General features: G+C 39.9%; 1 protein-coding gene across 1 annotated transcript in view; it reads left to right on the forward strand.

Annotated features, from left to right (window-relative positions):
- The window catches only part of shtn1 (shootin 1), a 109,863-nt gene extending 85,226 nt beyond the window's left edge, over nucleotides 1–24,637 (forward strand). The window contains 6 exon segments of the mRNA XM_072557342.1: nucleotides 7,857–8,010; nucleotides 9,250–9,346; nucleotides 11,824–11,903; nucleotides 18,049–18,146; nucleotides 19,278–19,340; nucleotides 22,458–24,637. Of these exon segments, the coding sequence (XP_072413443.1) occupies nucleotides 7,857–8,010; nucleotides 9,250–9,346; nucleotides 11,824–11,903; nucleotides 18,049–18,146; nucleotides 19,278–19,340; nucleotides 22,458–22,601 (636 nt within the window). The 3' untranslated portion in view covers nucleotides 22,602–24,637.
- Nucleotides 24,638–25,873: the final 1,236 nt, after the last annotated feature.

Below are 25,873 nucleotides of genomic sequence, written 5' to 3' on the forward strand. Positions count from 1 at the left end.
AATAGTGCAGTGAAGAAGGCATATGGCGTACTGGCTTTTATTGGTAGAGGAATTGAGTTCCGGAGTCCTGAGGTCATGCTGCAGTTGTATAAGACTCTGGTGCGGCCGCTTCTGGAATATTGTGTGCAGTTTTGGTCGCCATACTATAGGAAGGATGTGGAGGCACTGGAACGGGTGCAGAGGAGGTTTACCAGGATGTTGCCTGGTATGGTAGGAAGATCCTATGAGGAAAGGCTGAGGCACTTGGGGTTGTTTTCTTTGGAGAAAAGAAGGTTTAGGGGTGATTTGATAGAGGTGTACAAGATGATTAGGGGGTTAGATAGGGTTGACAGTGAGAACCTTTTTCCGCGTATGGAGTCAGCTATTACAAGGGGGCATAGCTTTAAATTAAGGGGGGGTAGATATAGGACTGATGTTAGGGGTAGGTTCTTCACTCAGCGAGTCGTAAGATCATGGAATGCCCTGCCAGTAGCAGTAGTGGACTCTCCCTCTTTATGGGTATTTAAGCGGGCATTGGATAGGTATATGGAGGATAGTGGGTTAGTGTAGGTTAGGTGGGCTTTGATCGGCGCAACATCGAGGGCCGAAGGGCCTGTACTGCGCTGTATTGTTCTATGTTCTATGTTCTATGTTCTATAATAGACTCCAGCATCTTTCCCAGCACTGAGGTCAGACTAACTGGTCTAGAATTTCCTGCTTTCTCTCTCCCACCTTTCTTAAAAAGTGGTACCACATTAGCTACCCTCCAATCCGCAGGAACTGATCCCGAATCTATCGAGCTCTGGAAAATAATCACCAACGCACCCACGATTTCTCGAGCCACCTCCTTCAGTACCCTGGGATGTAGACCATCAGGCCCCGGGGACTTATCAACCTTCAGACCATACAGTCTCTCGAACACCAATTCCTAGCAAATATAAACTCCCTTAAGTGCAGGTCCTTCAGCCACTGTTACCTCAGGGAGATTGCTTGTGTCTTCCCCAGTGAACACAGATCTGAAGTAACAATTCAATTCTTCTGCCATTTCTTTGTTACACCTAATATATTCCCCTGTTTCTGTCTTCAAAGGCCCAATTTTAGTCTTAACCAGTAGGAGTATACTTAAGAGGGAAATCAGGAGGGCTAAAAAGGGACATGAGATAGCTTTGGCAAATAGAATTAGGGAGAATCCAAAGGATTTTTACAAATACATTAAGGACAAAAGGGTAACTAGGGAAAGAATAGGCCCCCTCAAAGATCAGCAAGGCAGCCTTTGTGTGATGCCGCAGAAAATGGGGGAGATACTAAATGAGTATTTTGCATAAGCATTTACTGTGGAAAAGGATATGGAAGATATACTAATTGGCAAAATAGATGGTGACACCTTGCAAAATGTCCATATTACAGAAGAGGAAGTGTTGCATGTATTGAAGCGCATAAAAGTGGATAAATCCCCAGGACCTGATCAGGTGTGCCCTAGAACTCTGTGGGAATCTAGAGAAGTGATTGCTGGGCGTCTTGCTGAGATATGTGTATCATCAATAGTCACAGGTGAGGTGCTGGAAGAGTGGAGGTTGGCTAATGTGGTGCCACTGTTAAAGAAAGGTGGCAAGGACATGTCAGGCAACTATAGACCAGTGAGCCTGATGTCAGTGGTGGGCAAATTGTTGGAGGGAACCCTGAGGGACAGGATGTACGTGTATTTGGAAAGGCAAGGACTGATTCGGGATAGTCAACACGGCTTTGTGCATGGGAAATCATGTCTTACAAACTTGATTGAGCTTTTTGAAGAAGTAACAAAGATGGTAGAATGGTAGATGTGATCTAGATGGACTTCAGTAAGACGTTCGACAAGGTTCTCCATGGGAGACTGGTTAGCAAGGTTAGATCTCACAGAATACAGGGAGAACTAGCCATTTGAATACAGAACTGGCTCAAAGGTAGAAAATAGAGGGTGGTGGTGGAGGCCTGTGACCAGTGGAGTGCCACAAGGATCGGTGCTGGGTCCTCTACAACAGGATATTGATCAGATAGGCCAATGGGCTGAGAAGTGGCAGATTAAGTTTAATTCAGATAAATGCGAGGTGCTGCATTTTGGGAAAACAAATCTTAGCAGGACTTATACACTTAATGGTAAAGTCCTAGGGAGTGTTGCTGAACAAAGAGACCTTGGAGTGCAGTTCATGGCTCCTTGAAAGTGGAGTTGCAGGTAGATAGGATAGTGAAGAAGGCATTTGGTATGCTTTCCTTTATTGGTCAGAGTATTGAGTACAGGAGTTGGGAGGTCATGTTGCGGCTGTACAGGTCATTGGTTAGGCCACTGTTGGAATATTACATGCAATTCTGGTCTCCTTCCTATCGGAAAGATGTTGTGAAACTTGAAAGGGTTCAGAAAAGATATACAAGGATGTTGCCAGGGTTGGAGGATTTGAGCTGTAAGGAGAGGCTGAACAGGCTGGGACTGTTTTCCTGGAGCATCAGAGGTCGTGGGGTGACCTGATAGAGGTTTACAAAATTATGAGGGGCATAGATAGGATAAATAGATGAAGTCATTTCCCTGGGTTGGGGGAGTCCAGAACTAGAGGGCATAGGTTTAGGATGAGAGGGGAAAGATATAAAAGAGACCTAAGGGGCAACGTTTTCACACACAGGGTGGTACGTGTATGGAATGAGCTGCCAGAGGAAGTGGTGGAGGCTGGTACAATTTTAACATTTAAAAGGAATTTGGATGGGTACATCAATAGGAAGGGTTTGGAGGGATATGGGCTGGGTGCTGGCAGGTGGGACTAGATTGGGTTGGGATATCTGGTCAGCATGGAGAAAGTGAGGACTGCAGATGCTGGAGATCGGAGCTGAAAATGTGTTGCTGGAAAACCGCAGCAGGTCAGGCAGCATCCAAAGAGCAGGTGAATCGATGTTTTCCAGCAACACATTTTCATATCTGGGTGGCATGGATGGGTTGGACCGAAGGGTGTGTTTCCATGCTGTACTTCTCTATGACTCTATATGTTTTAGCATTATATTACCAATTAATGGGCATTTTAAGGGCATTAAAACTTGCAATGATGTTGCTAGGGATAGCAGTTAACACCAAGTGAGGCATCTACAATACTACTAAACCCATTTCAGAACAAGTGGATAAGCTTGAGGTCAAATTTAAGGAATGTTTTCCATCTGAAGATAATCCTCAGATTGAATTTTTGTATGCAATGGATCTGTTCATTCACTCTTGCAGTCAAACAATAGATTAGATTAGATTAGATTACTTACAGTGTGGAAACAGGCCCTTCAGCCCAACAAGTCCACACCGCCCCGCCAAAGCGCAACCCACCCATACCCCTACATCTACATCTACCCCTTACCTAACACTACGGGCAATTTAGCATGGCCAATTCACCTGACCTGCACATCTTTGGACTGTGGGAGGAAACCGGAGCACCCGGAGGAAACCCACGCAGACACGGGGAGAATGTGCAAACTCCACACAGAGAGTCGCCTGAGGTGGGAATTGAACCCGGGTCTCTGGCGCTGTGAGGCAGTAGTGCTAACCACTGTGCCACCGTGCCGCCCAAATAAGCTGTCATTTTTCAGAGTCAGAAAAGGATCACCTCATTGAATTAGGAAGTGATCCAACATTGGAATAATTATTCAAGACTCTGCCTTTGGATACCCTCTGGCTTGAAGTAAAGACAGAATATGAACAATTTAGTAAGAAGCTATTAATAGGTTTTATCAAAAGTTGTTCTTAAGAAATAACTGCCCTTTTCTTCCACGTATCTTTTTGTTGAATTTTCATTGTTGACTTAAGTTATCAAAGTACTCAGTAGTGCTCAATATACTTGAACTCAGCATGTCTTTGCTGCAAACATCTCGTCAAATCGTGAATTTTCATTCCAGAACCAGTCATTGTTTTCACACGTATGACACCTAATGGAATACCTACCTGATGGAATATCATTTCCAAGCTTTGAGAATCTACATTGAATGTAGCTGTCATCATGCTTTCTCTTTGTAATCAAATTCTGTTTCTTCTTAGCTGGAATATCTCCTTTAGATTTTTCCAATGTTTTTGAAGAAATTATGCCAAATCTTTGAGACCTTTCTAGGTCATTTTTATTCTTATGGTATATCATTCCTGTCATAAAATAAATGTAAGCATCAGTTATAAAAAAGAACCAATGGCATTATTCTGCATCAGCATTTTCAACTGGCTGTGCATGTGGGAGGATTATATAAAGAACAATCTAACATATAATGCCTTAATCTGACTGATCGTAGGGCATTATATGTGAAATTGCTCTTCAGATAATCCTCCCTTGTTATCATGTAAGCCTAGTTGAAAATGCTGCTGTGGAATAATGCCATTGGTCTGTGAAACAATCATTTATAAATATAGAGAAAACTGGCAATTAAATATAGGAATAATTTTATTCATAGTGACCCTCAACTGTGGACTCATGTATAGTGAGAATACAAACGTCTTTAAAAGTCTCCATGATAAGCAAAATGAAAATAGAAATGAAGCTCGGCTTGATACATTTTAACTCTCCTAGCTAAGTACATGCGTACCCTGCAATTTTATTTCCCAGCTTGGAAGAGTGTCCCCATACTCATTTTTGGTTGGTGATACGGGCGGCACGGTGGCACAGTGGTTAGCACTGCTGCCTCACAGCACCAGAGACCCGGGTTCAATTCCCGCCTCAGGCAACTGTCTGTGTGGAGTTTGCACATTCTCCGCGTGTCTGCGTGGGTTTCCTCCGGGTGCTCCGGTTTCCTCCCACAGTCCAAAGATGTGCAGGTTAGGTGGATTGGCCATGGAAAATTGCCCATAGTGTTAGGTGAAGGGGTAAATGTAGGGGAATGGGTCTGGGTGGGTTGTTCTTCGGAGGGTCGGTGTGGACTTGTTGGGCCGAAGGGCCTGTTTCCACACTGTAAGTAATCTAATACAGTTCCTTGTATTTTGTTTAGATTCATTTGTGTAAGATGGTGGAATGAAATTCATAGTTCAATAAAATTAGCTGGTTTAGAGGCTATAATTAAGTTGGTATGGTTAGGCAAATGCAGGTTATGATATGTTGAGTGAAGTGTTCGTATGGACAGCTAATGTAAACAAAAACTCATTACTCTCTGGAAGCATTTTTTCTCATTCTGCATTTTCAAATAAATCACTATGGATAAAGAAATACCTTTATTCATTCATGGATATGACATGCTGGCTATGCTCATCCCCAAACACTCAGAGGGCATTTAAGAGTCAGCCACGTTGCTGTGCATCTGGAATCACATGTAGGCCAAATGAGGTAAGGAAAACAAATTTCCTTCCCTAAAAGGCATTACTGCCCCAGATGAGTTTTTAATACAATTGGAAATGTTTTCATGGCCACAATTAAGCTAGCTGTTTTAGATTTAGATTAGATTAGATTATTTTACAGTGTGGAAATAGGCCCTTCGGCCCAACAAGTCCACACCGACCCGCCGAAGCACAACCCACCCATACCCCTACATTTACCCCTTACCTAACACTATGGGCAATTTAGCATGTCCAATTCACCTGACCTACACATCTTTGGCCTGTGGGAGGAAAACGGAGCACCCGGAGGAAACCCACGTAGACACGGGGAGAACATGCAAACTCCACACAGTCAGTCGCCTGAGGCATTTTATTCCCTTTTTATAATTGAAATAAAACTCACCATCTGTCATGGTACGATTCAATGTCCCTTGAACATCAGCCTGGGATTCTGGATTGCTAATCCAGTGACATAACCACTATCTTCCTCTAATCCCTTATAATAGCTAATTGTCAAAAGCCCTTTAGATACAAAGAAAACCCATATGTCACTAGTTCAGATTCAAAGATCCAAACTCAAAAATAAATGATATACATATGTGTGTGTATATATATATATATATATATATATATATCTTTGAATTTGAACTAGTGACATATGTACAGGTCATTGGTTAGGCCACCTTTGGAATACTGCATGCAATTCTGGCCTCCCTACTATAGGAAGGATGTTGTGAAACATGAAAGAGTTCAGAAAAGATTTACAAGGATGTTGCCAGGGTTGGAGGGTTTGAGCTATAGGGAGAAGCTAATTAGGCTGGGGCTACTTTCCCTGGAGTGTCAGGGGCTGAGGGGTGACCTTGTAGAGGTTTATAAAATCATAAGGAACATGGAATAGTGTGAATAGCCTAAGTCTTTTCTCCAGGGTAGGGGTGTCCAAAACTAGAGGGCTTAGGTTTAAAGTGATTGGGGAAAATTTTTAAAGTGGCTTAAGGGGCATCTTTTTCATGGAGAAGCCGGTGCATGTATGGAATGTTAGTAAGAGCTCTAGACCAAAAGTGTTTGGTTACAACATGAAGGGCTTATCTGATGCTCAGTAAGTTTATGCTCTGTGTATGAAAATTTGAGGAAGACACTGTCAGATTCTTTGAAATTACCTTTAAATTCTATAGTGTGTTGGAAAAGGAAATTCACTCTGGTGTGAGTATGGGATTTTTGAATTAAAGGGGCTTTTGGGATTAAATGGAGTTAAATCTTTAATTATGTGTTCTATGTAAATAATTTGCTTTATTCTATTTTATCTTCATTTCTTTGTGTAATAAACTTGAATTTTAATGTTAAGCCTAAATCTGTAGCATAACAAGCTTGTGTTTCGGTGAAAGATCACTTCATTAAAACAAAAAAAAGGACCTATCAAGCCAGATTTCAATCTGGGATCTGATATGTCCAGTATAAACATTAGTTACAATCATAATACTAGGGGACACTGTTTTAAAACTCAGTGGCCACTTTTTTATAACAGAGATGAGGAGAAATATTTTTCTGTCAGAGCATTGTGCAACTTTGGCACACTCTGCCCCTGGCAGTGGAGGGAGGGTCGTTAAATATTTTTAAGGCAGAAGTAGGTTCTTGTTAAGGAAGGAAGTCAAAAGTTCTTGAGATGGATGGGAAAATGGAAATTGAAACATAAACAAATCAGCAATGATATTATTGAAAGGCAGAGCGGGCTAGAGGGATCAAATACAATGGTGCAGAAAAGATTTGCAAGGGTTGGCGGGTTTGAGCTATTGGAAATATTGAATAGGCTGTGGGGTGTTTTCCTTTGAGAATGGGACGCTGAGCAGTGACCATATAGAAGTTTATAAAATCATGAGGGGCATAGATAGGATGAATAACCAAGATCTTTATCCCAGGGTAGAGGAATCCAAAACTAGAGTGCATACATTTAAGGTGAGAGGTGAAAGTTTAAAAGGACCCTAAAGAGACATTTTTTTTCATACAGAGGGTGGTGCATGTATGGAATGAGCTGCTACAGGAAGCGGTGAAGGCTGGTACAATTACAGCATTTAGAAGGCATCTGGATGGGTACATTTTTTTTTAGATTAGATTAGATTACTTATGAATAGGAAGGAGTCAAGAGTGTAACGCTGGAAAAACACAGCAGGTCAGGCAGCATCTGAGGAGCAGGAGAATCGTCATTGTTGAAGGCTCTTGCCTGAAACATTGATTCTCTTGCTTCTTGGATGCTGCCTGACCTGTTCTTTTCCAGCACCACACTCTCACCTCTGAGCTCCAGCAGCTACAGTCCTCACTTTCTCCTAAATGAATAGGAAGGGTTGAGAGAGATATGGGCCAAATTCTGGCAAATGGGATTAGATTCATTTTAGGATATCTGGTTGGCATGAATGAGTTGGACTGAAGGGTCTGTTTTTGTGCTGTACAACTCAATGACTTTATAATTCTAAATGTTTCTGCTTTACTTCTGCTTCCATTTCATATGTAAGTGACATAAAGACCTTTAACAGACACAGGGAACATAGAGCAGATGTACATAATCAATGTAATCCTTTCCTCCTTATGCTGACAGCTAAAGGAGATGCAGGAACAATTAGATGATTGCACCCTTAAGAAGGAATTAAATTCACTGATGAAACAGCTTGAGCTTCTCAAAGAAGACAAAGAAGAACTCGAACTAAAATGCCAAAACTATTCCCAGCAAGTGAAAGATCTGAAACACACCAGTAAGTGTAATGTCGGCACTGTAATGTAATGTAGATTTGTAATAATGCAGTTTAACCTGGTGCTAATGCAAGCAAAGTAAAAGCCAAAGAATGCTGTAAGTGCTCAGCAGGTCTGGGCAGTATCTGTGGAGAGAAAGGTAGAGTTAACATTTCAGGTCAATGACCACATGTGCTGCTTGACTTCCAACATTCGCTGCTTTTATTTTTAATCCTGCGCCAAATGGCAAAGACCGCGTTTGACTTCTGAAAATGATGTGCAAAATACTTTGAAAACATTTGTTGACTGCTACCCCAAACAATGTTTGTGGAACTTGGAGCTTTTTGAATGTGGCTCTGAATTGGATTTGTACTAGCATTCAAAACTTCACATTTTTCCCAGCTTCTTCTGACATTGTGAGTTTTAGTCCACGACACAATGGTATTCTCTGTTTTTCATGAAAGATTATTTATCTGCTTTTACACATTGTGTAACAACTTGTATTTAAATTAATTTCCTCACATAGACATCTTGGCGCTTTTTGTAATTGGAGAGGCTTCAGTAGGAATGAAAGAAATTAACAATCTCCAGAGAAGCTAGACGAAGGAACTTAAAGTATATCAAAATTAATGACTTTTAAAGCAGGAACGAGGTGATAATTGAGAGGAAAACAGCTCAGAGCAGGGGCTGGCCCACAGTGAATGAATGGATGGGCATCAGTTGTGAAGTGGAGGAAACGAGACTCTGTTACATGTTTTAGAGTATATGAGAACAGAGAATGAGATTGGCTCTCTCATGAACAGTGAGGTAAATAGTACTTTGAAAATAAAAGCAATAATTTTCAAATTGACTCACTGGAGCACAAGCAAACAGCAAAGCTAGAACACTAGGGAGCTTACTGGACTAAGGGAATTGGTGCAAGAAAGGATGTGGCTGCAAGATTTTGGATGAACTGATGCTTGAAGCAGGGATATTGATTAAGAAAGTAGTGAAGAAATGAAAGTTTTAGTAGTTAAAAATGGACAAAGGTTTCAATCAGCGCAGTGGTTGAATGTTTGGAAGAAAGTGGTCTGGTAAGCAGCAAATGTGGTGGAGGATGGTGGAACAAAAGATAGTCATTTTGGAAGCTGCAGAAAATATACACCTCAGCAACTGAAATCTAATTGATGTATCTTTTTTCAAACACAGAATGCCATTATGATTTTCTATAACTTGCGAATACTCTGACCACTGGATTTAAAACTCTGGTACCTCTGTTACAGTTGATGAGCTACAGAAGCAGATCCAACAAGCAGAAAAATCAACACTATCACTGCCACCGCCACCTCCAATGCCATCACCCTCTTCAAGTCCGCTCAAGTAATAAAAGTATATTTTTTTCTAGAATCAGTTTTAGCGATATGTGATTCAGGGCTGTTTAAATTGTGCTAGAATTTTCAAGTAGGATGATGTCTTCCAGCAACATTTGGCAACTGTTTAATACTATGTTAAATATATGAACATTCCCTTTACTATATTTCAACTTAACATTGTACAGTACAGTTACTTCATAAAAAGTGTTTCTTTTATATTATTTTAAGATTTAACTCAGTTAAAATCCTAGAGACTTCCTCCCAAACAACTTTGTGGGTACTTCTGCACCAAATAGATTTCAATAGTTTGAGACAGTTCATCACTACCTTTTCAAGGACAAATATTGATGGGCAGTAAAGTCAAGTCCACATCCCCGGAATGAATAAAGAAGAAAACAATCAAAGATCCTCATCACTACCACTGTGAAACATCTTGCCATCCTAAGCTACCTCTGGCTGGAGTGAACAATTGATCTATTGGGCAGTTATAACACCAGTCCATGGATGCCATTAGATATATTGGTTGCACCATTACTGTTCCTTCAACCAAACTCAGTGCTAAGGGGCAGGTAATGCAATATGTAGAACTTTAATTAAAGGGAGGAGAGATACAAAGCTGCAGTAAAAGGAGTGCCAGGTAAAAGTCTTGTATAAGTTTCAACTCACCCACAACCTTTCTGTCGTGAGAGTTTGAAATCTTAAAGTTTAACAGTGCTGTGGTTTACTTTTCTATTCATAAACCTTTTGCTATTGAATGGAGTGTGCCTGTTATGCCAGTAGCAACAAGCTCATGCAAAGGCCTAATGCACATCTTGTATGTAATAAAATGCAGAAAGCCACTTGCTCAACACGATTTGCGACATTGCATTTAGCAGTTAGAAATGTATGCTGAATAATGGTTACAACTTGACATTCTTCAGACAGTATACTGACAATAACTTGCAGCTGTAGAAATCTGGAGGCAGTACATATTGGAAATTGAATGGGCGTGGACTGCTGACACCACATTTTGAAAATTCAGATCTATTTTCTCACCATTTTCTGACCAGTGGATAGTTTCATTTTAGGTGCTGCTGATGGGAGGCAGCCCTATTCAAAGTCCCAAGAAACCTTCATTAAACTATTCCATATTTGACTGGTATGAGCAGTGGAACATGATGTTTTCTTGGGTTTGGCATGCAATTTTATATTGCAAAATCTTTGCTATAAAATGATTAATTTTGCCATAAGAAAAAATACCTGAAATACTTAAATAAATACAACATTGCAAGTTTATATTTTGATGTAACATTGGATAAGATGAGGCCATGGCATTTTTCAGCCATTCAGCTCATGAGGCTGAGCTGCTCTTGCCCAGGGAACAATGTGCCCAGGGAATGCCTGATGAGGAATTACCTGCTATGTTTTTGGCCTTTATTCACTGCACTTACTATGAGTGTGGATTCTCATCTGGAATGTAATGGCAAAATTAACCAGAATTATTAGCATGATGGTCAGTTTAGGATTGGTGACCAAAACTGATAAGTCAGCTCTTTCACTTTTGTAGAGTAATTTAGTCTAGATCTTCTGTTTGGTGTTGGAACTGTTCCAACTAATGCCGATTACAGGAAAAGGTACCAACTAAAAGGCCCATGCTTTTTATGGCCAGTATTCCAATGCTGGCTGCTCTCTGAAACTTCCATCGTAGGAAAGTGGGGAGGCTGTGATGTAAGGGAGGGGGAGTGGGGGGCAAGTGAAGCCTCACCCACGTGTGATTGGCAGGATCTGGCAATTCCCCCTCAGAGCAATAGCAGATTACGTAAGGGTTAAATTGCTCAATAAGTTGTAAATTCCACAGTAGATTGGATAAGTTGTGCAGCATTTTTCAGATATCACATAGCTTTCCTTTCTGTTTAATTTAAAAGATTTAATATTATTGCTATTGAGCATTTTAAAATTTCTTTTAAATATTTCATGGCTGTTATTAATTCTAAGAGTAATTAGATTTTCATGTTTAGTATTCTGCACTAATTAATTCTTAGTAAGAAGGTAAGTGGGTAAGGAGATGTGGGTGTGAGATAAGTAAGAGGATAGGGTGGCATCTGGGTGTGGGGGGGTGTCAGTTAAAGTGGGAGGTAGATATGGACATGGGATGGGGTGGATTGGTTATTGAGGAATTGGGTTAGGGTTGGGTTAGGCCTGAGAATGTTGGGATGTTGAGGGGTTCAGGGATTGAGCCAGGCTAGGGGAGGCAGCCTGGAGGTGTTGGGGGAGATACTGGTGGGTTGGGTGATAGGTTAATGGAGGAATAGGGTGAATCAGTTGGATCCTGAGTGATGGGTGGGTGGGTAGGCAACCAGATGGTGAAGGGATGGGGTCTTCCACATTTCCTGTTCAATATTGCCAGTCTATCCACTACAGTAAATATCTTCCTACCAGTGGAGCTGGGCCTGAATGTTACCATCCAAATGAAGGCTTTAAGAAAACACATTTATGTTTCAACAGAAATCTGATGAAGATCATTTGTAAAGGACAGAAAACATCCAATTTGTCTGGTGTTGGAAAGGCCCTACCTGAAGAAGCAGGTAAGCAACAGGATCTGACGCATTTCACTTGTGTGCTTTTTAAAAAAAATTGATTTAAAATATGTCAGAACTGGAAACTTAACTTTAATTGCTTAAAACTATATTTAATATCTGAATTGGTTAGCCTTCTGTTTTCTTGCTCCATATTTTTAACAAGAGCAAACCCTGCGATGTTCTTTCATTCTGAGAAAGTCTCTGTGATGTTGGAGCCATTTGTGCTGACGGTTGGCATGTTCTGAACAACATCCAGGTTCCAGCTGATAAGTAGCCAAATGGTTTGTTTGTTTTGTCAAAAAGTATCGGGGAGCTACTAGTCTGGCAGGTGGAGGAGGGGATAGGTAAGTCAATCAGGACCAGGGTGCATAAGTGTCAGGCGATAACTATCTCTAACAATGGAGAACGCTTATCTGAAATTCAGTACACCACCTTTGTAGAATCCCCAGTACTGACAACCTGCTGGGAAATATGATTGCCCAGCAATGTAAATTAACCAAACATAGATATATCTGTAGCTGCCACAGCTGCTGCAAAATTATTAGGTGTCCTAGGCAAACCTTTAGCTGTTTAGTCCCCAGCCTAACATTGTTAATACAGGGACATTGTGTTAGTTAATAAAAAAGCACATGTACATAAACACACTCACCTAGATCAATATGAGGTTCTTACTGTAAAAGCAAAGCAGACTGATTCTCAAGAGTGAATCCAAGAAACAGTAGTGTTAGGTAAGGGGTAGATGTAGGGGTATGAGTGGGTTGCACTTCAGCGGGGCAGTGTGGACTTGTTGGGCCGAAGGGCCTGTTTCCACACTGTAAGTAATCTAAAAAAAACTATGCAATAAAGGGAATCACAGCCCAGCAATGTGCAGGGCACAGGGAATATTGATCAAAGAATTTATTAAGCTTTACTTGAAGCTAATTTGGTGTTATCAGACTGTAAAAGCAGTTATAAACACCAAAGTTTGTGAAAAGATTTGTACTTGAGTGCTCGTCGTTGTGGTTCTGTTCACCGAGCTGGGAATTTGTGTTGCAGACGTTTCGTCCCCTGTCTAGGTGACATCCTCAGTGCTTGGGAGCCTCCTGTGAAGCGCTTCTGTGATCTTTCCTCCAGCATTTGTGGTTTGAATCTGCTGTTTCCGGTTGTCAGTTCCAGCTGTCCGTTGCAGTGACCAGTATATTGGGTCCAGGTCGATGTGCTTATTGATTGAATCTGTGGATGAGTGCCATGCCTCTAGGAATTCCCTGGCTGTTCTCTGTTTGGCTTGTCCTATAATAGAAGTGTTGTCCCAGTCGAATTCATGTTGCTTGTCATCTGCATGTGTGGCTACTAAGGATAGCTGGTTGTGTCGTTTCATGGCTAGTTGGTGTTCATGGATGCGGATCGTTAGCTGTCTTCCTGTTTGTCCTATGTAGTGTTTTGTGCAGTCCTTGCATGGGATTTTGTAGACTACGTTGGTTTTGCTCATGCTGGGCATCGGGTCCTTCATTCTGGTGAGTTGTTGTCTGAGAGTGGCTGTTGGTTTGTGTGCTGTTCACCTCTATCAACAAAATCCTAGCTAGAGAAACAATAGCCAACCTGCTGGACGTACAGAACAGACAACAGGACGTTGAACCTATCAACAAAGATGGCATACTCAAACTACTGGACCTGTGCCTCACAACACAGGTGGGTTTTATTTTTGCCAGTGGAATGTCCAGAACATGATTCCTGTGGTTCAGATCTATTAGCAGAAGGTTAAAAGGTGCTAAATTTCTTTAGAGAGGTTGGGCATTCTTCTGGATGATCCAGGACATTTTTGGAAAGGGAAGATGCTCTTTGGAATTTTTAAACATCAAAATAATATGTGTAAAAATGTATGAACTCATTGGAATTGTTAAGAGAGATGGAAAAGGAACTGTCAAGTCATTTAAAGACTCCCATCCTTTAAGTGTTTACTATTTCATTCTGTCTCTTCATATAAGCTTGAAGGTTCACATTATGGGATTAAGCTCCATGACTGATTTTGCCGTACTTCATTGTCACAGTGGGATTCCTGTCAGTTCAGTATTTGACTGACAAGTCCAATTCGCCATAGAAAATATAACAAACAAAAACAGAAATTGCTGGAGAAAATCAGCAGGTCTGGCAGTATCTGCGGAGAGAAAGCATTTTGGGATCCAGTGACTCTTCTTAAGAACTGATTGCTCAGATTTTGTAGTGTTTACCATCTCCCAAGATGCATTATAGAAGTTAACTGAAGCTTGTTATTGATAGCAGCTTCCAAACCAGCTATTTTTGTTTCAGATTTCCAGTATTGCAGTTTTTTGTTTTTTGCTTAGAAACTGAAGTTTGACTGAGTCCTAAAGGTTGTATTTATTAGGGACTAAAGTGAGTTAAATGTAGTGACAGTTTTATTTTCATCATCAAAAGCTTTTTCTTTTGAAATAGTAAATTTATCTTTGGACAATTAAGGAATTTTATGGGTCTTGAAGTCTACCAATTGTCTCCACTGTATGAGCTGGCATTTGTTGGTGTAAGTTTAAATGGATGTAAGTTCAGGGGAACATGTTAGCATGGATTGGCAATAAGTTAACATACAGCCTTAAAAGGTGTGGATGGGGGGGCATACGGTGGCATGGAGGCTATGAAGGGCTGTTGGGGGTAAGCAAAGGGTTATATCTTGGTATGAAGTACAAGGAAACCTAGGAGGCGAGTTGAAGAGAATAGTTTAGCGTGGAGAGTTTGAGACGTCTTTCAGCTAGTGTATAGGTTGCTATGGAGGAAGAGGATCATCAAGTGCATGGAATGGCATAATTTGGCATGGAGGATATGATGTTCTACAATGGCTTGGGTGGGGCAATGAGGTAGCATTGGTTAGCATGGGAAAGGTGAGAACTGGAGGGTAATCTTTGACATGTTCAGGGGTAAACCACAGTTGTCAGGTCTCTGGCACTGAGCCTGGCACTGTGGTTCAGAAGGGAAGGGGGGGATATAGAAAAGCACTAGTGGTAGGGGACTCAATCGTCAGACAGATTGACAGGAGATTTTGTGGTCAGGAATGGGACTCCCGGAAGGTATGTTGCCTCCCTGGTGCCAGTGTCCGGGATGTTGCCGATCGGGTTTATAAGATTCTGAAGGGGGAGGGGGAGCAGCCAGAAATCGTGGTACATATTGATACCAATGATATAGCCAGGAAAGGGATAGAGGATCTGAAAAGTGACTACAGTTAGTTGGAAGCTGAAGAGCGGGACAAATAGAGTAATGATTTCAGGTTTGCTACCGGTGTCACGAGATAGTGAGATGAGGAACAGTCAGCGAATGCAGCTTAACATGTGGTGCAGGAGGGAGGGCTTCAAATACCTAGACCATTGGGATACCTTCTGGGGAAGGTGGGACCTGTACATGAAGGGTGGGTTGCACCTGAACTGGAGGGGTACAAATGTCCTGGTTGGGAGATTTGCTTGTGTGATTCATGAGGGTTTAAACTAATTTGGCAGGGGGGTGGGAATCAGAGCCACATGTCTGAGAGGGGGTCAGTTGCAGACATGACAGTGACAGGATATATTGAATCGAAAAGTAAGGCTTCTCACGCGATGAAACAAAGGGGTCGGTTAAAGTGTGTCTGTTTTAATGCAAGGAGTGTCCAAAATAAGAGTGATGAACTTAGAGCATGGATCAGTACTTGGGACTATGATGTTGTGGCCGTACCGGAGACGTGGGTTTCACAACTTCAGGAATGGTTGCTTGATGTTCCAGGGTTTAGATAATTTAAAAAGAACAGGAAGGGTGGAAAAAGAGGAGGGAGTGTAGCATTGCTCATCAGAGAGTGCATCACAGCTACAGAAACAAAGGTTGTTGAGGAAAGTTTGTTTCCTGTGTCAGCATGGGTGGAAGTTAGGAACAGCCACCGCATTGGGGGTTTTCTACAGACCACCTAATAGCAGTAGGTAGATTGAAGATCTCATAGGCGAGCAGATTCTAGAGAAATGCAAAAGTAGCATGTTGTTATGGGTGATTTCAACTTTCCCAATATCGACTGGAACCTCCTAAGTGCAGATTGTTCGGATGGAGCCAATTTTGTCAGGTGTGTTAAGGAGGGTTTCCTTACTCAGTATGTCGACAGACCGATGGAGGGAACTTGTGCATGGAGTCTGAGCAGATACGGGAAGCCCTAAGTGAGTTTTTTGCTTCGGTTTTCACCAAGGAAAGGGAACTTGTATAAATGAAAATTTGGAGGAGCTGGGAGACAGTCTTGACCAGATCAAGATTGATGAAGTTGATGTGCTAGAAATTTTGGAAAACATTAAGATTGATAAGTCCCCAGGGCCAGACCAGATTTATCCTAGACTGCTCCGGGAAGTGAGAAAGGATGTTGCTAAGCCGCTGGCCAGGATATTTACCTCCTCACTCTCCACGGGAGTCATACCGGAGGGTTGGAAGGAGGCGAATGTTGTTCCTCTTTTCAAGAAGGGTAATAGGGAAATCCCTGGCAATTACAGACCAGTCAGTCTAGCGTCTGCGGTCAGCAAAGTTTTGGAAAGGATTTATGACTATTTGGCAAAGCATAGTGTGATTAAAGGCAGTCAGCATGGCTTTATTAGGGGCAGGTCATGCCTCACAAATCTTATTGAGTTCTTTGAGGAGGTGTCAAGACAGGTCGATGACAGTCGAGCAGTGGATGTGGTGTATATGGATTTCAGCAAGGCATTTGATAGGGTTCCCCATGGTAGGCTCATCCATGAAGTCAGGAAGTATGGGATACAGGGATATTTGACTGTCTGGATTCAGAATTGGCTGGCTGACAGAAGGCAGAGAGTGGTTGTAGATGGAAAGTATTCTGCCTGGAGGACAGAGTTGAGTGGGATCCCACAGGGCTCTGTACTTTGGCCTCTGCTCTTTGTAGTTTTTATGAATGACTTGGATGAAGAGGTTGAGGGGTGGGTTAGTAAATTTGCAGATGACACAAAGGTTGGAGGTGCCGTCGATAGTATAGAGGGCTACTGCAGGCTGCAGCGTGACATAGACAGGATGCAGAGCTGGGCTGAGAAATGGCAGATGGAGTTCAACCTGGATAAATGCGAAGTGATGGATTTTGGAAGGTCGAACTCGAATGCTGAATATAGAATTAAAGACAGGATTCTTGCCAGTTTGGAGGAACAGAGGGATCTAGGTGTACAAGTACATAGATCCCTCAAAGTTGCCACCCAAGTGAATAGGGTTGTTAAGAAAGCATATGGTGTTTTGGCTTTCATCAACAGGGGGATAGAGTTTAAGAGCTGTGAGGTTTTGCTGCAGCTCTACAAGTCCCTGGTGAGGCCACACTTGGAATATTGTGTCCAGTTCTGGTCGCCTTACTATAGGAAAGATACAGAGGCTTTGGAGAGGGTGCAAAGAAGGTTTACCAGGATGCTGCCTGGACTGGAGGGCTTGCCTTATGAAGAAAGGTTGAATAAGCTCGGGCTTTTCTCTCTGGAGAGGGGGAGGAGAGAGGAATAGATAGAGTCAATAGCCAGAGACGTTTCCCCAGGGCAGGATTGACTGGTACAAGAAGTCATAGTTTGAAGATATTAGGAGGAAGGTATAAAGGAGACGTCAAAGGTAGGTTTTTTACATAGAGAGTTGTGAATGCATGGAATATGTTTCCAGCGGTGGTGGTGGAAACAGAATCATTGGGGACATTTAAATGACTTCTGGACATGCACATGGATGAGTTGAGTTGAGGGGTGCGTAGGTTAAGTTACTATATGTTACATTAGGATTAAATCTCGACAGAACATCGTGGGCCAAAGGGCCTGTTCTGTGCTGTACTTTTCTATGATCTATGTTGTTTAGTTTAGTGCTTTGACAAAGTATCAGCACGTGACTCTACCTTCCATCCAGCCTGCCTCCATACCTGGCAACCTCTGCACTGTTTCTGGGGTCAGCACACAGATTGCTATGAAACCTGTCCTCCAAAATGAACTTCTGATTTTCTGGAGCACTTTCTTTTTCCCAGGTTTATGAAATCTGGAATTACCTCAACTCTGCAAATTCTGACGCTCCTTTTCTTTCGTCCGGGAATACTGTCAGACCTGCTAAGTATCTCTCAAATGTTCTGTTATTTATTGCACTGTCAGAAACTCATTTTCTGAATATTATGTTTCAAATATATAAGTTTTTTTTTCTCCAGGGAAACCTTTAGAAGATCTGAAGAAACAGGCTGTTGATGAAATGATGGAGAGAATTAAGAAGGGTGTTCACCTTCGGAAAGTTGATCATACTAACAGGGTAGCTCAACAGTTATTGCAAATCATTGTTGATAGCAACATGTGATGAATTTCTATTCCTTTACAAAGTCTGCAATCCAAACACACAGTGACAGAATAAAATAATAGCTGAGATTAAGTAATCTCTGGCAAGTCATTTTATTTGTATAATTTCAGATGAGAGTTAGTCATCAGTCTCCTTAGTGAAAGAGGGAAATAGAAAATTTTGGACAGATTCAATAGTATGTGATCACCGTTAAATTACCTGAACAGCTTGCTTTCAATTGACACCAAATATGAAGGCACAGAAACTCCAGATAGGGTATTGAACTTTGTGGCAGATCCTCAATAGTTATTTATGTGGCATAGAATTCATATATTGATAGCTGGTAGCAATGATTCAAGTCAACAAATGCACTATTCCACTTATTATATTTCTTTATACCTTGCTGCTCACAAACATTCTGACTTTTGCTTTATGTAATCAATGCCCCGGGAGCAAGAGCGATGGCAACTGATTGTCCAGCAGCTAAGTCCTTCAGGATCATGACATAGTGCTAAAATGTGTGATGCCTTTCCTGGATTTAATCACTTTAGTCCTGCCTGAATTAATCCAATACAGGGTTGGACATCATGTAATTCTTATAATGCCGAGATTTCATCAGATTCCTAATGAACATAATTGCAACTGAATGGTACAATGAATACAGTACTTCTAATCAACTGTTAAAATTCTGAACAGTAGACAACCTCGAAACATTTGAAATTCTGAAACAAAGTAACATTCATATTGCTCCTTTGTTTTTCTCAAATATGTGCATCAGTTTGTACTAAATAAGATTTGTACCAGTTGACACAATTTAATTTAATAAATAGCACATTAGTCAAGTTTAAAGGTCAGTCCAAAATGCAAATCAGAAGTACTTACTTAACCCAGAATTGTAGCTTCCAGTATTTTACTTCCTGAAAAGGTTTCTCATCAAAATTCATTTATTTGTTGTCTTTCATTATCCTCATTTTCTGAACACAGTAGAATAGATTATTTAATGTAGTATCCTTTAGAGGCTGTTAGTTGCAGCTATTAATGCAGTTAATTAGCTTCACATCTGAGTGCTTTACTCTTCTTGTTTACAGTCTGCTTCTTTGTTTCTAGACTCGACTGAATAAGAATGAACCTCCGGAAGAAAATGCACTCCAAGAACTCAGAGGAATGTTGGTAAGTCTTGAGTTTAATTCCCAAGCATTTAAAAAAAAAAATTCTTTTCCTCGGTTTAGGTTCATTTCTATCTGCTGACATGAATTGTCCACAAACACTTGCAGATGCTATTGTCAAAACTACCTAAGAGTGACCTGGGTCAAACTGACTCTTTTGCTGTAGGTGCAGTTCTCCCAGTCTCTAATTGGTCTCATGTTGTACTCCAGCATGGGCCAGCAGTATAAGAAATCAGGAAGGAAAGTGAAGTGACTCCGGTTGGATACTACAGACTTTGCTTTGATTCTTTATAAAGCAGCATAATCTGCCTTACCAGTTGAATGTAAGAGAGATGATCTAATGGTTGTTAACAAACAAAGTGAAAAGGATTACTACTGTCGATTGTCGGGGTGCACAGACAACAGATGCTGTGTTTTAGGCTTAGACTCTAATGTGTTGTCCACAATCCAAATTGATTCACTGCTTTGTATAATAAATGCTGACAGAGTCAAACAGGCATAGCTTCCTGTTTTGGACACAGGTGCTACAGCTTGGGGAAAAATTAGCAAGGGATTTAGAGAAAAATTGTTGTCTGTATGTGAAGGGAGAAGTTTTTATCTATTTGGAAAGCTGCTATGCTAGAAAACTCTTTCAGCGATGGTGTATGACTCAACAATGCAGAGGTTAAGGTTCCACTTCTAATTTCAGTTCATTGCTGATTAGCTCACCTTTGGAGGCGGTGAATACATGATAGTTGACCTTCAGCAATAATAGAGGGAAAATTGCTCCAAGTCCTCATTCCTGATTTGTTATCTGGCAATCAATGCAAAAATGTGAATATATGAAGATATCAGATGAGGACAAGATTGGGATTGGCTATGAAACCTATTATGATTAAATTATTCATCAATGATTATTTTTATGCTTGCACAAAGAATGACCAGTTCTCCTTATCTCACCCCTAGCTGTCTTGCTGATAATTTTGATATTGTGACCCCCTTAGTTACTGACATACAAATTAGTGGATTCAGAATATCCTTTACTCTGTCAAAATTGATCATCATTTTGAACATCTCAGTAAAGTCACCTCTTAATCAAGGAGAATAAACCCAATCTCTCTAATCTTTCCTTGTATCTAAAATCCCTCATTCCTTGTATCATTCTCATAAATCTGCTTTGCACAATCTCTAAAACTTTAAATATGGTGCCCAGAACTGAACATAATACTCCAAATGTCTACATTAGAGTGGTGCTGGAAAAGCACAGCGGGTCAGGCAGCATCCGAGGAGCAGGAAAATCGATATTTTGGGCAAAAGCCTTTCATCGGGTCCCATTTCTAATTTGCTAACCAACCTTCCATGTGACACCTTTTAAATGCTTTCTCCAAGTTCAAATAAACATCCACAGCACTACCCTTATCCACGCTGTGTCACCTCATCAAAGATCTCAATTAAAATTACCAGACATAATCTTCCCTTAACAAAGCCACATTGTCTGTTACCATGTTACCTTATCCTGTATTATGGCCTCCATCAATTTTCCCACAATTGATGTCAAGCCAACAGGTCTGTAGTTTTCTGAGTTATCCTTTGCCTGTTCTTAAACAACGGTGTCACATTTACAATCCTCCAGTCACCCAGTATTAATCCTGTGTTTCGAGAAAAGTTTCTGTCAAAAGCTTCGCGATTTGCTTCCTTACCCACTTCAGCAACCCGGGATGCATCCCATCAGGGCCTGGCGATTTCTCTTCCTGAAGTGCTGCTGGCTTTTGTAGCACCTCTTTAGTCAGTTGCTCACATTGACCATTACGTTTGAAGAACCCTTTACTGTTTGTTTTAGCACAGCCAGCAATCCTTTCTCTGTGCTTCCTCTTAGCCTTTCTTATGCCAGTCATCTGCATTGATTTCTATTGCTATTATTATTCCGTATGCATCATATGCTTCCTTTATCTTCCTCATTTTCTCATCAATATCCTTAGTAATCCAGAGTACTCTAGTTTTGAATACCCTGCAGTTATTTCTCATGGGTATATACCTAGCTTGCACTACTTGACTCTCTTTTGAAATTTTCTCATTTTTCATCCATTGTTTTATCCAACAAAATGCGGTTCCAAGCAACTCTATTTTGGTATTAAAATTTGTATGTTAATGCTTGCAGTCCACTTGGCTCATTTTTAAATCCAAAGCCTGGTTTTCTGTTGATCAGGAAATTTTAATCATTAAGAGCATAAGAGCTAGGAGTAGCTGAAGGCCATTCAGCCCATCAGGTCTACTCTGTCAGTCAATGAGATCACAGCTGATCTGATCATTCTTAATTCCACTTTCCTTCCTCTTCCCAATAACCCTGATTTCCTCACTGATTAAAAATCTGTCTGAGCCTTGATCTTAAAGTATATTCAAATCCAATCATTGTGTTGAAAAATATTGACTTTTTTTTTATAATATTTGCCCTCCAGTACTATCCAGAAATATAGGTTTTAACAATGCTTTGGAAAATTCCATTTCTGTTCTGCCGTTCCAGCTAAGGAAGCATTGTTTGGGACAAGCTTGTACTCTAATCCTTTGCAAAATTTCAATTAGAGAGATTATTTTGTGTGTGATGTACATTGCAGACAGTTGTGAAACATAACTGAGAAATGCAAGCCTGGCATTACTATCGGTTTATTTATCCTGAATGCATTATAAGAAGGGAGAAACAAGTAATCTGTTGCCCCTCATAAACTGCAAGTGTGATGTTAGAAGTTATTTTTTGTCAGAGTATCTGGCAGAGTTTGAATTGTAATAAAGCTATAAATATCTATAGCTATAACAACCTTCTGAAATGACCTAGTAAACTATTCCATTAAAAGGCAGTTACAGATGGACTCCAAATGACTGTAATGCTCACATCCCATGAAAGAATAAATGAAAATGAAACTTATTTGAATACTTCATTCGCAAATTGCTCCAATTCCCTGTCGTAATAGGTTCTTAAATGTGGCTTCTTTCTGGTTTGCAATCTGAAATATAACTAAAATTTTACAAGCAGATACTAACAAAGATAGTTAACAGAAGCTTTCAGGAACTGAAGATGCCTGTGCTGTGCACTGAATTTAAATTGTGCTTTATGTTTTGTAACGGGTTTGTTTTCTTTCTTCTGAAGAAATCTAGTAAAGTTGGAACATTGACAACAATTACTCAGGTTACTGAAGAAAACGAGCTGGAAAGAGTTCTTCGACACAGAAAGGCAGCAGCAGAAACAAATGCTAGTGGCAAGTTCTCAATAAACTCTGTTTATAATCCATAGCTAATGATTCTTCAAGAGCAATTGGCTACCGGGTGTTTTTTATCCAAGCTGGACCATTTTCTTCCACTTATGGCACAGTGAATAGAAATGTTTCATCACTAATATTTTCTTTTGTGTACTACTTGCAACCTTAAAGAATAAAATCAAGTTTTCATCTTTATTTTCTAATATGACAACTATTTTCTGACTTTTAAAGATTGAAAACTATATTTTCATTTAAAAGTTAGCAGCTTTTTGTATAACAAAGTCATAGAAAAGTCAAAAAATGCTTCCCAGATAGTTCACTTGTCAATTTTAAAGGTTTTCACCAACGACTGTCTGAATGGTTTACTTATCTTGAGTAAAGGTGGTTATAGACAGCCCAGTATTATAATAGGACATTACAATCAGCACTTCTTTTTATTTGCCTTCAGGAAACGACAGCTGGTTTACTGAATTCAAACCTTTAGCAGGGATGCAAGTACCTCTCTGTTTCAATAATTTGTGCTTTCAAAACATTGAGGCTTTCCCCTTAAATCATCCCATTATATTGGTGTAAAGTCTGGACTATGCTGCCATCTTTCATGCTTTGAGCCAAAGACTGTTTTGCATATTGAATTTTCAGGCAACAATTGTCTGATGCTAACTGTATATTTTATAGGATTTCTTTTGACTTTTAGTAGTATTCATTTGATTCTGCCACCCTCATGGAAAACTGACCATGATTTTTCAGGTAGTTTTTAGCAAGCTGCATCACTTACACAATATCCAATGAATAGAAGGAGAAAATGGGCTTCTCTTGCTACACATTACCCAGTACTAAACATGTTTAAAAAAAAGGAGAGAAAATTGAGAATCCAACACTTAAATACAATCCTGAACATGTCTCTTCTTGGAAATCTTATTGACGAAATCAAAAGCATTAACTGGAGTTATAAATCAGCTTTTTCCTCCCCCCAAAAAAAGGATGGTATTAATTTCCATTTCAAAGAAACTAATTATAGTGAGGTTATACATAAAGGACTTTTAAAATCCAGTTAGATTGGAATATTTAATTAAGAAAATATACAGGACATAACAAAACCCAGAAGGTTTTGTTGACTTAACATTAAGTGAAGTGAGAGAAAATGAATGCTGTGACATATGTTGTGACTTCAAGTGTCTTATTAACCCCAACTCCAAGGTGAACATTTCATTGGTTTGTATTAGAAGTATTAGCTTTTCTTTCAAAACTAAGTTGTTTGTTTTTAAGTCAAATGAGAGTAATTGTTCCATCTGTCACATATGAGGATTTCAGATAAATTGTCAGAACAAAAAGTGCTAAGTAAATGGGATCAACTTGTTGCTTTGTGCAGTCATCAGTAATTGAAGCTTTGGTGCTTCATACTGTTGAGAAATAAATCTAGCCTTTACAGGTGTGTGCCACTCAAAGATTACAGAGGGAATTGAAAGGAGTTAAGTCAGCACAAATGGAAACGGAAATTACTTGCCGATCCAAGTCTCGTTATGTTGTGGCTGCATTCGATTGAAGCAATCTGTTTTTATTTTCTGATGCACATGTAATCATTTCTCAAAAGGTATGATAAATCATTAAAGAAGGACCAAAAGCTGAAAGCCATCCAAATATTTTTTGTCGATACAGAAGTTTTGTACATTTTGGACTTGTTGAACCAAAGTGATCACAGGGTGTATAAGAGAGTGTTCTGTTTTCTGCCCTTTTCAGCAATATTTTTTTCACAGTTCATTTGTGAACAACAACACTGTTGTACAGTTAGTGAAAAAGAGGGATAAATTTAATTTGTTTAAGTGAAAGTTTCTTGAAGTTGCCTTTTGTCGATGTGCTCAGGTTTTTGTCCATTCTTTAAAGATTAGATTTTAATAACTGTTCCAAAGTGTCTATGGTACCAAAGTTTTGATCCTCTATATAATTTATTTTGCTGTATGAAGTACAAATTACCTTCACAGGAAAGGAAATGAAATAAACCTGTGTAAATGCAGGTACAATACATGATAAATTGAAACTGGAACGCACTTTGTATTTTAGTATTCTGCACAGTCATGGTGATTATGTGGAATAAAAGAGTTATGTGAACTTTATCATTTGGTCCACTGCCTGCTTATTAACTGATGAAAAATGATACTCTACCATAAATCCTTCACCATTAAATAAGCACTTCCTTTGTTTTCCATTAACTGTAGCTTTGCTGGAGTTTATTTTAAGAAATAAATGTTGATCCAGTGTTCTCGTTTCTATATTCTTGAATGCCATGGTTCAGACAGATTGAAACAATAAAGATTCAAAAAGAATGCTAACCGGAAACAGGTAGGGCAACAGTAAAGTTCTCTAATACTCCTCCTCCCCTGGGATCCATTTGATGGCAGGTGAAAAAAAAACAATCAATTCTTCTTCAATAGAAACTTTGGTCATAAAAAGACCAGACATTTTACCAGTTCTATTCCATGGTTTATTAGTGAATAAAACTTTTTTGTGGTGTACCAAAGTCTCAATTTTCCATGAAATCCACATTTAGCAAACTAGATTAGCACAGAAGAATCTTGTGTGGGGCTGTTCTCGTATTCTCATGTGTTTTGATATAGTTATTACTTATGGTTCCTTTTGTTCTAAATTGTAGGACTTTTACTATAGTTCACTTTGTGAAACACCTACATTCAAAGTTTTCACAGCAGGTCACTTTATAATAGAAGTGCAACATGTATCATTTTATATTTGTTTTGGTGAATGACTTGCTCTTGGTGGATATCAAGCAACTATTAAACATTCTAACGACTTTCAATTTTTCTTTTCAGCATCAATTTTCAAACTGGTTCACTTTGGAGAAAGGCTGTTTCTGACCAGCTTTGTAACTGCTTCCAAAAAAGGAACAGCAGTGTTAATGCTTCTTTTCCACTGAGAAACTAACATGCCTTTGTTGCGTTGTAATTAATTCTGCTGACATGTCAGGTTGATCTAAAGCAAGGACGTTTCTGCATGCATTTGGAGCATTTAATTAATTGTTATGTAGAACCAGTACGTTTCTTACAGAAAAATTCAGTTTCAAAAATCTCAATGAATCAAGTGTTACTCACTGCTGAGAATCCTTTTAGTTATCAGTGTAATTTCTTAGGTTTACTACAAAGAAAGTAATCCAGTTGTTGAATGACATTATTTATGTTGAGTGGGTGTTAATGTAAGACTGCGCCACAATACTGCAATGCACTGCCTTCTTTTTCGAACTACACTTGATTATTATTGTAACAAAAAAATGAGGTTTCTCTTTCTTAGAATTTCTGAT

The sequence above is a fragment of the Chiloscyllium punctatum genome, chromosome 38 (genome assembly GCF_047496795.1).
Source record: "Chiloscyllium punctatum isolate Juve2018m chromosome 38, sChiPun1.3, whole genome shotgun sequence".
Classification (NCBI taxonomy): Eukaryota; Metazoa; Chordata; class Chondrichthyes; order Orectolobiformes; family Hemiscylliidae; genus Chiloscyllium; species Chiloscyllium punctatum.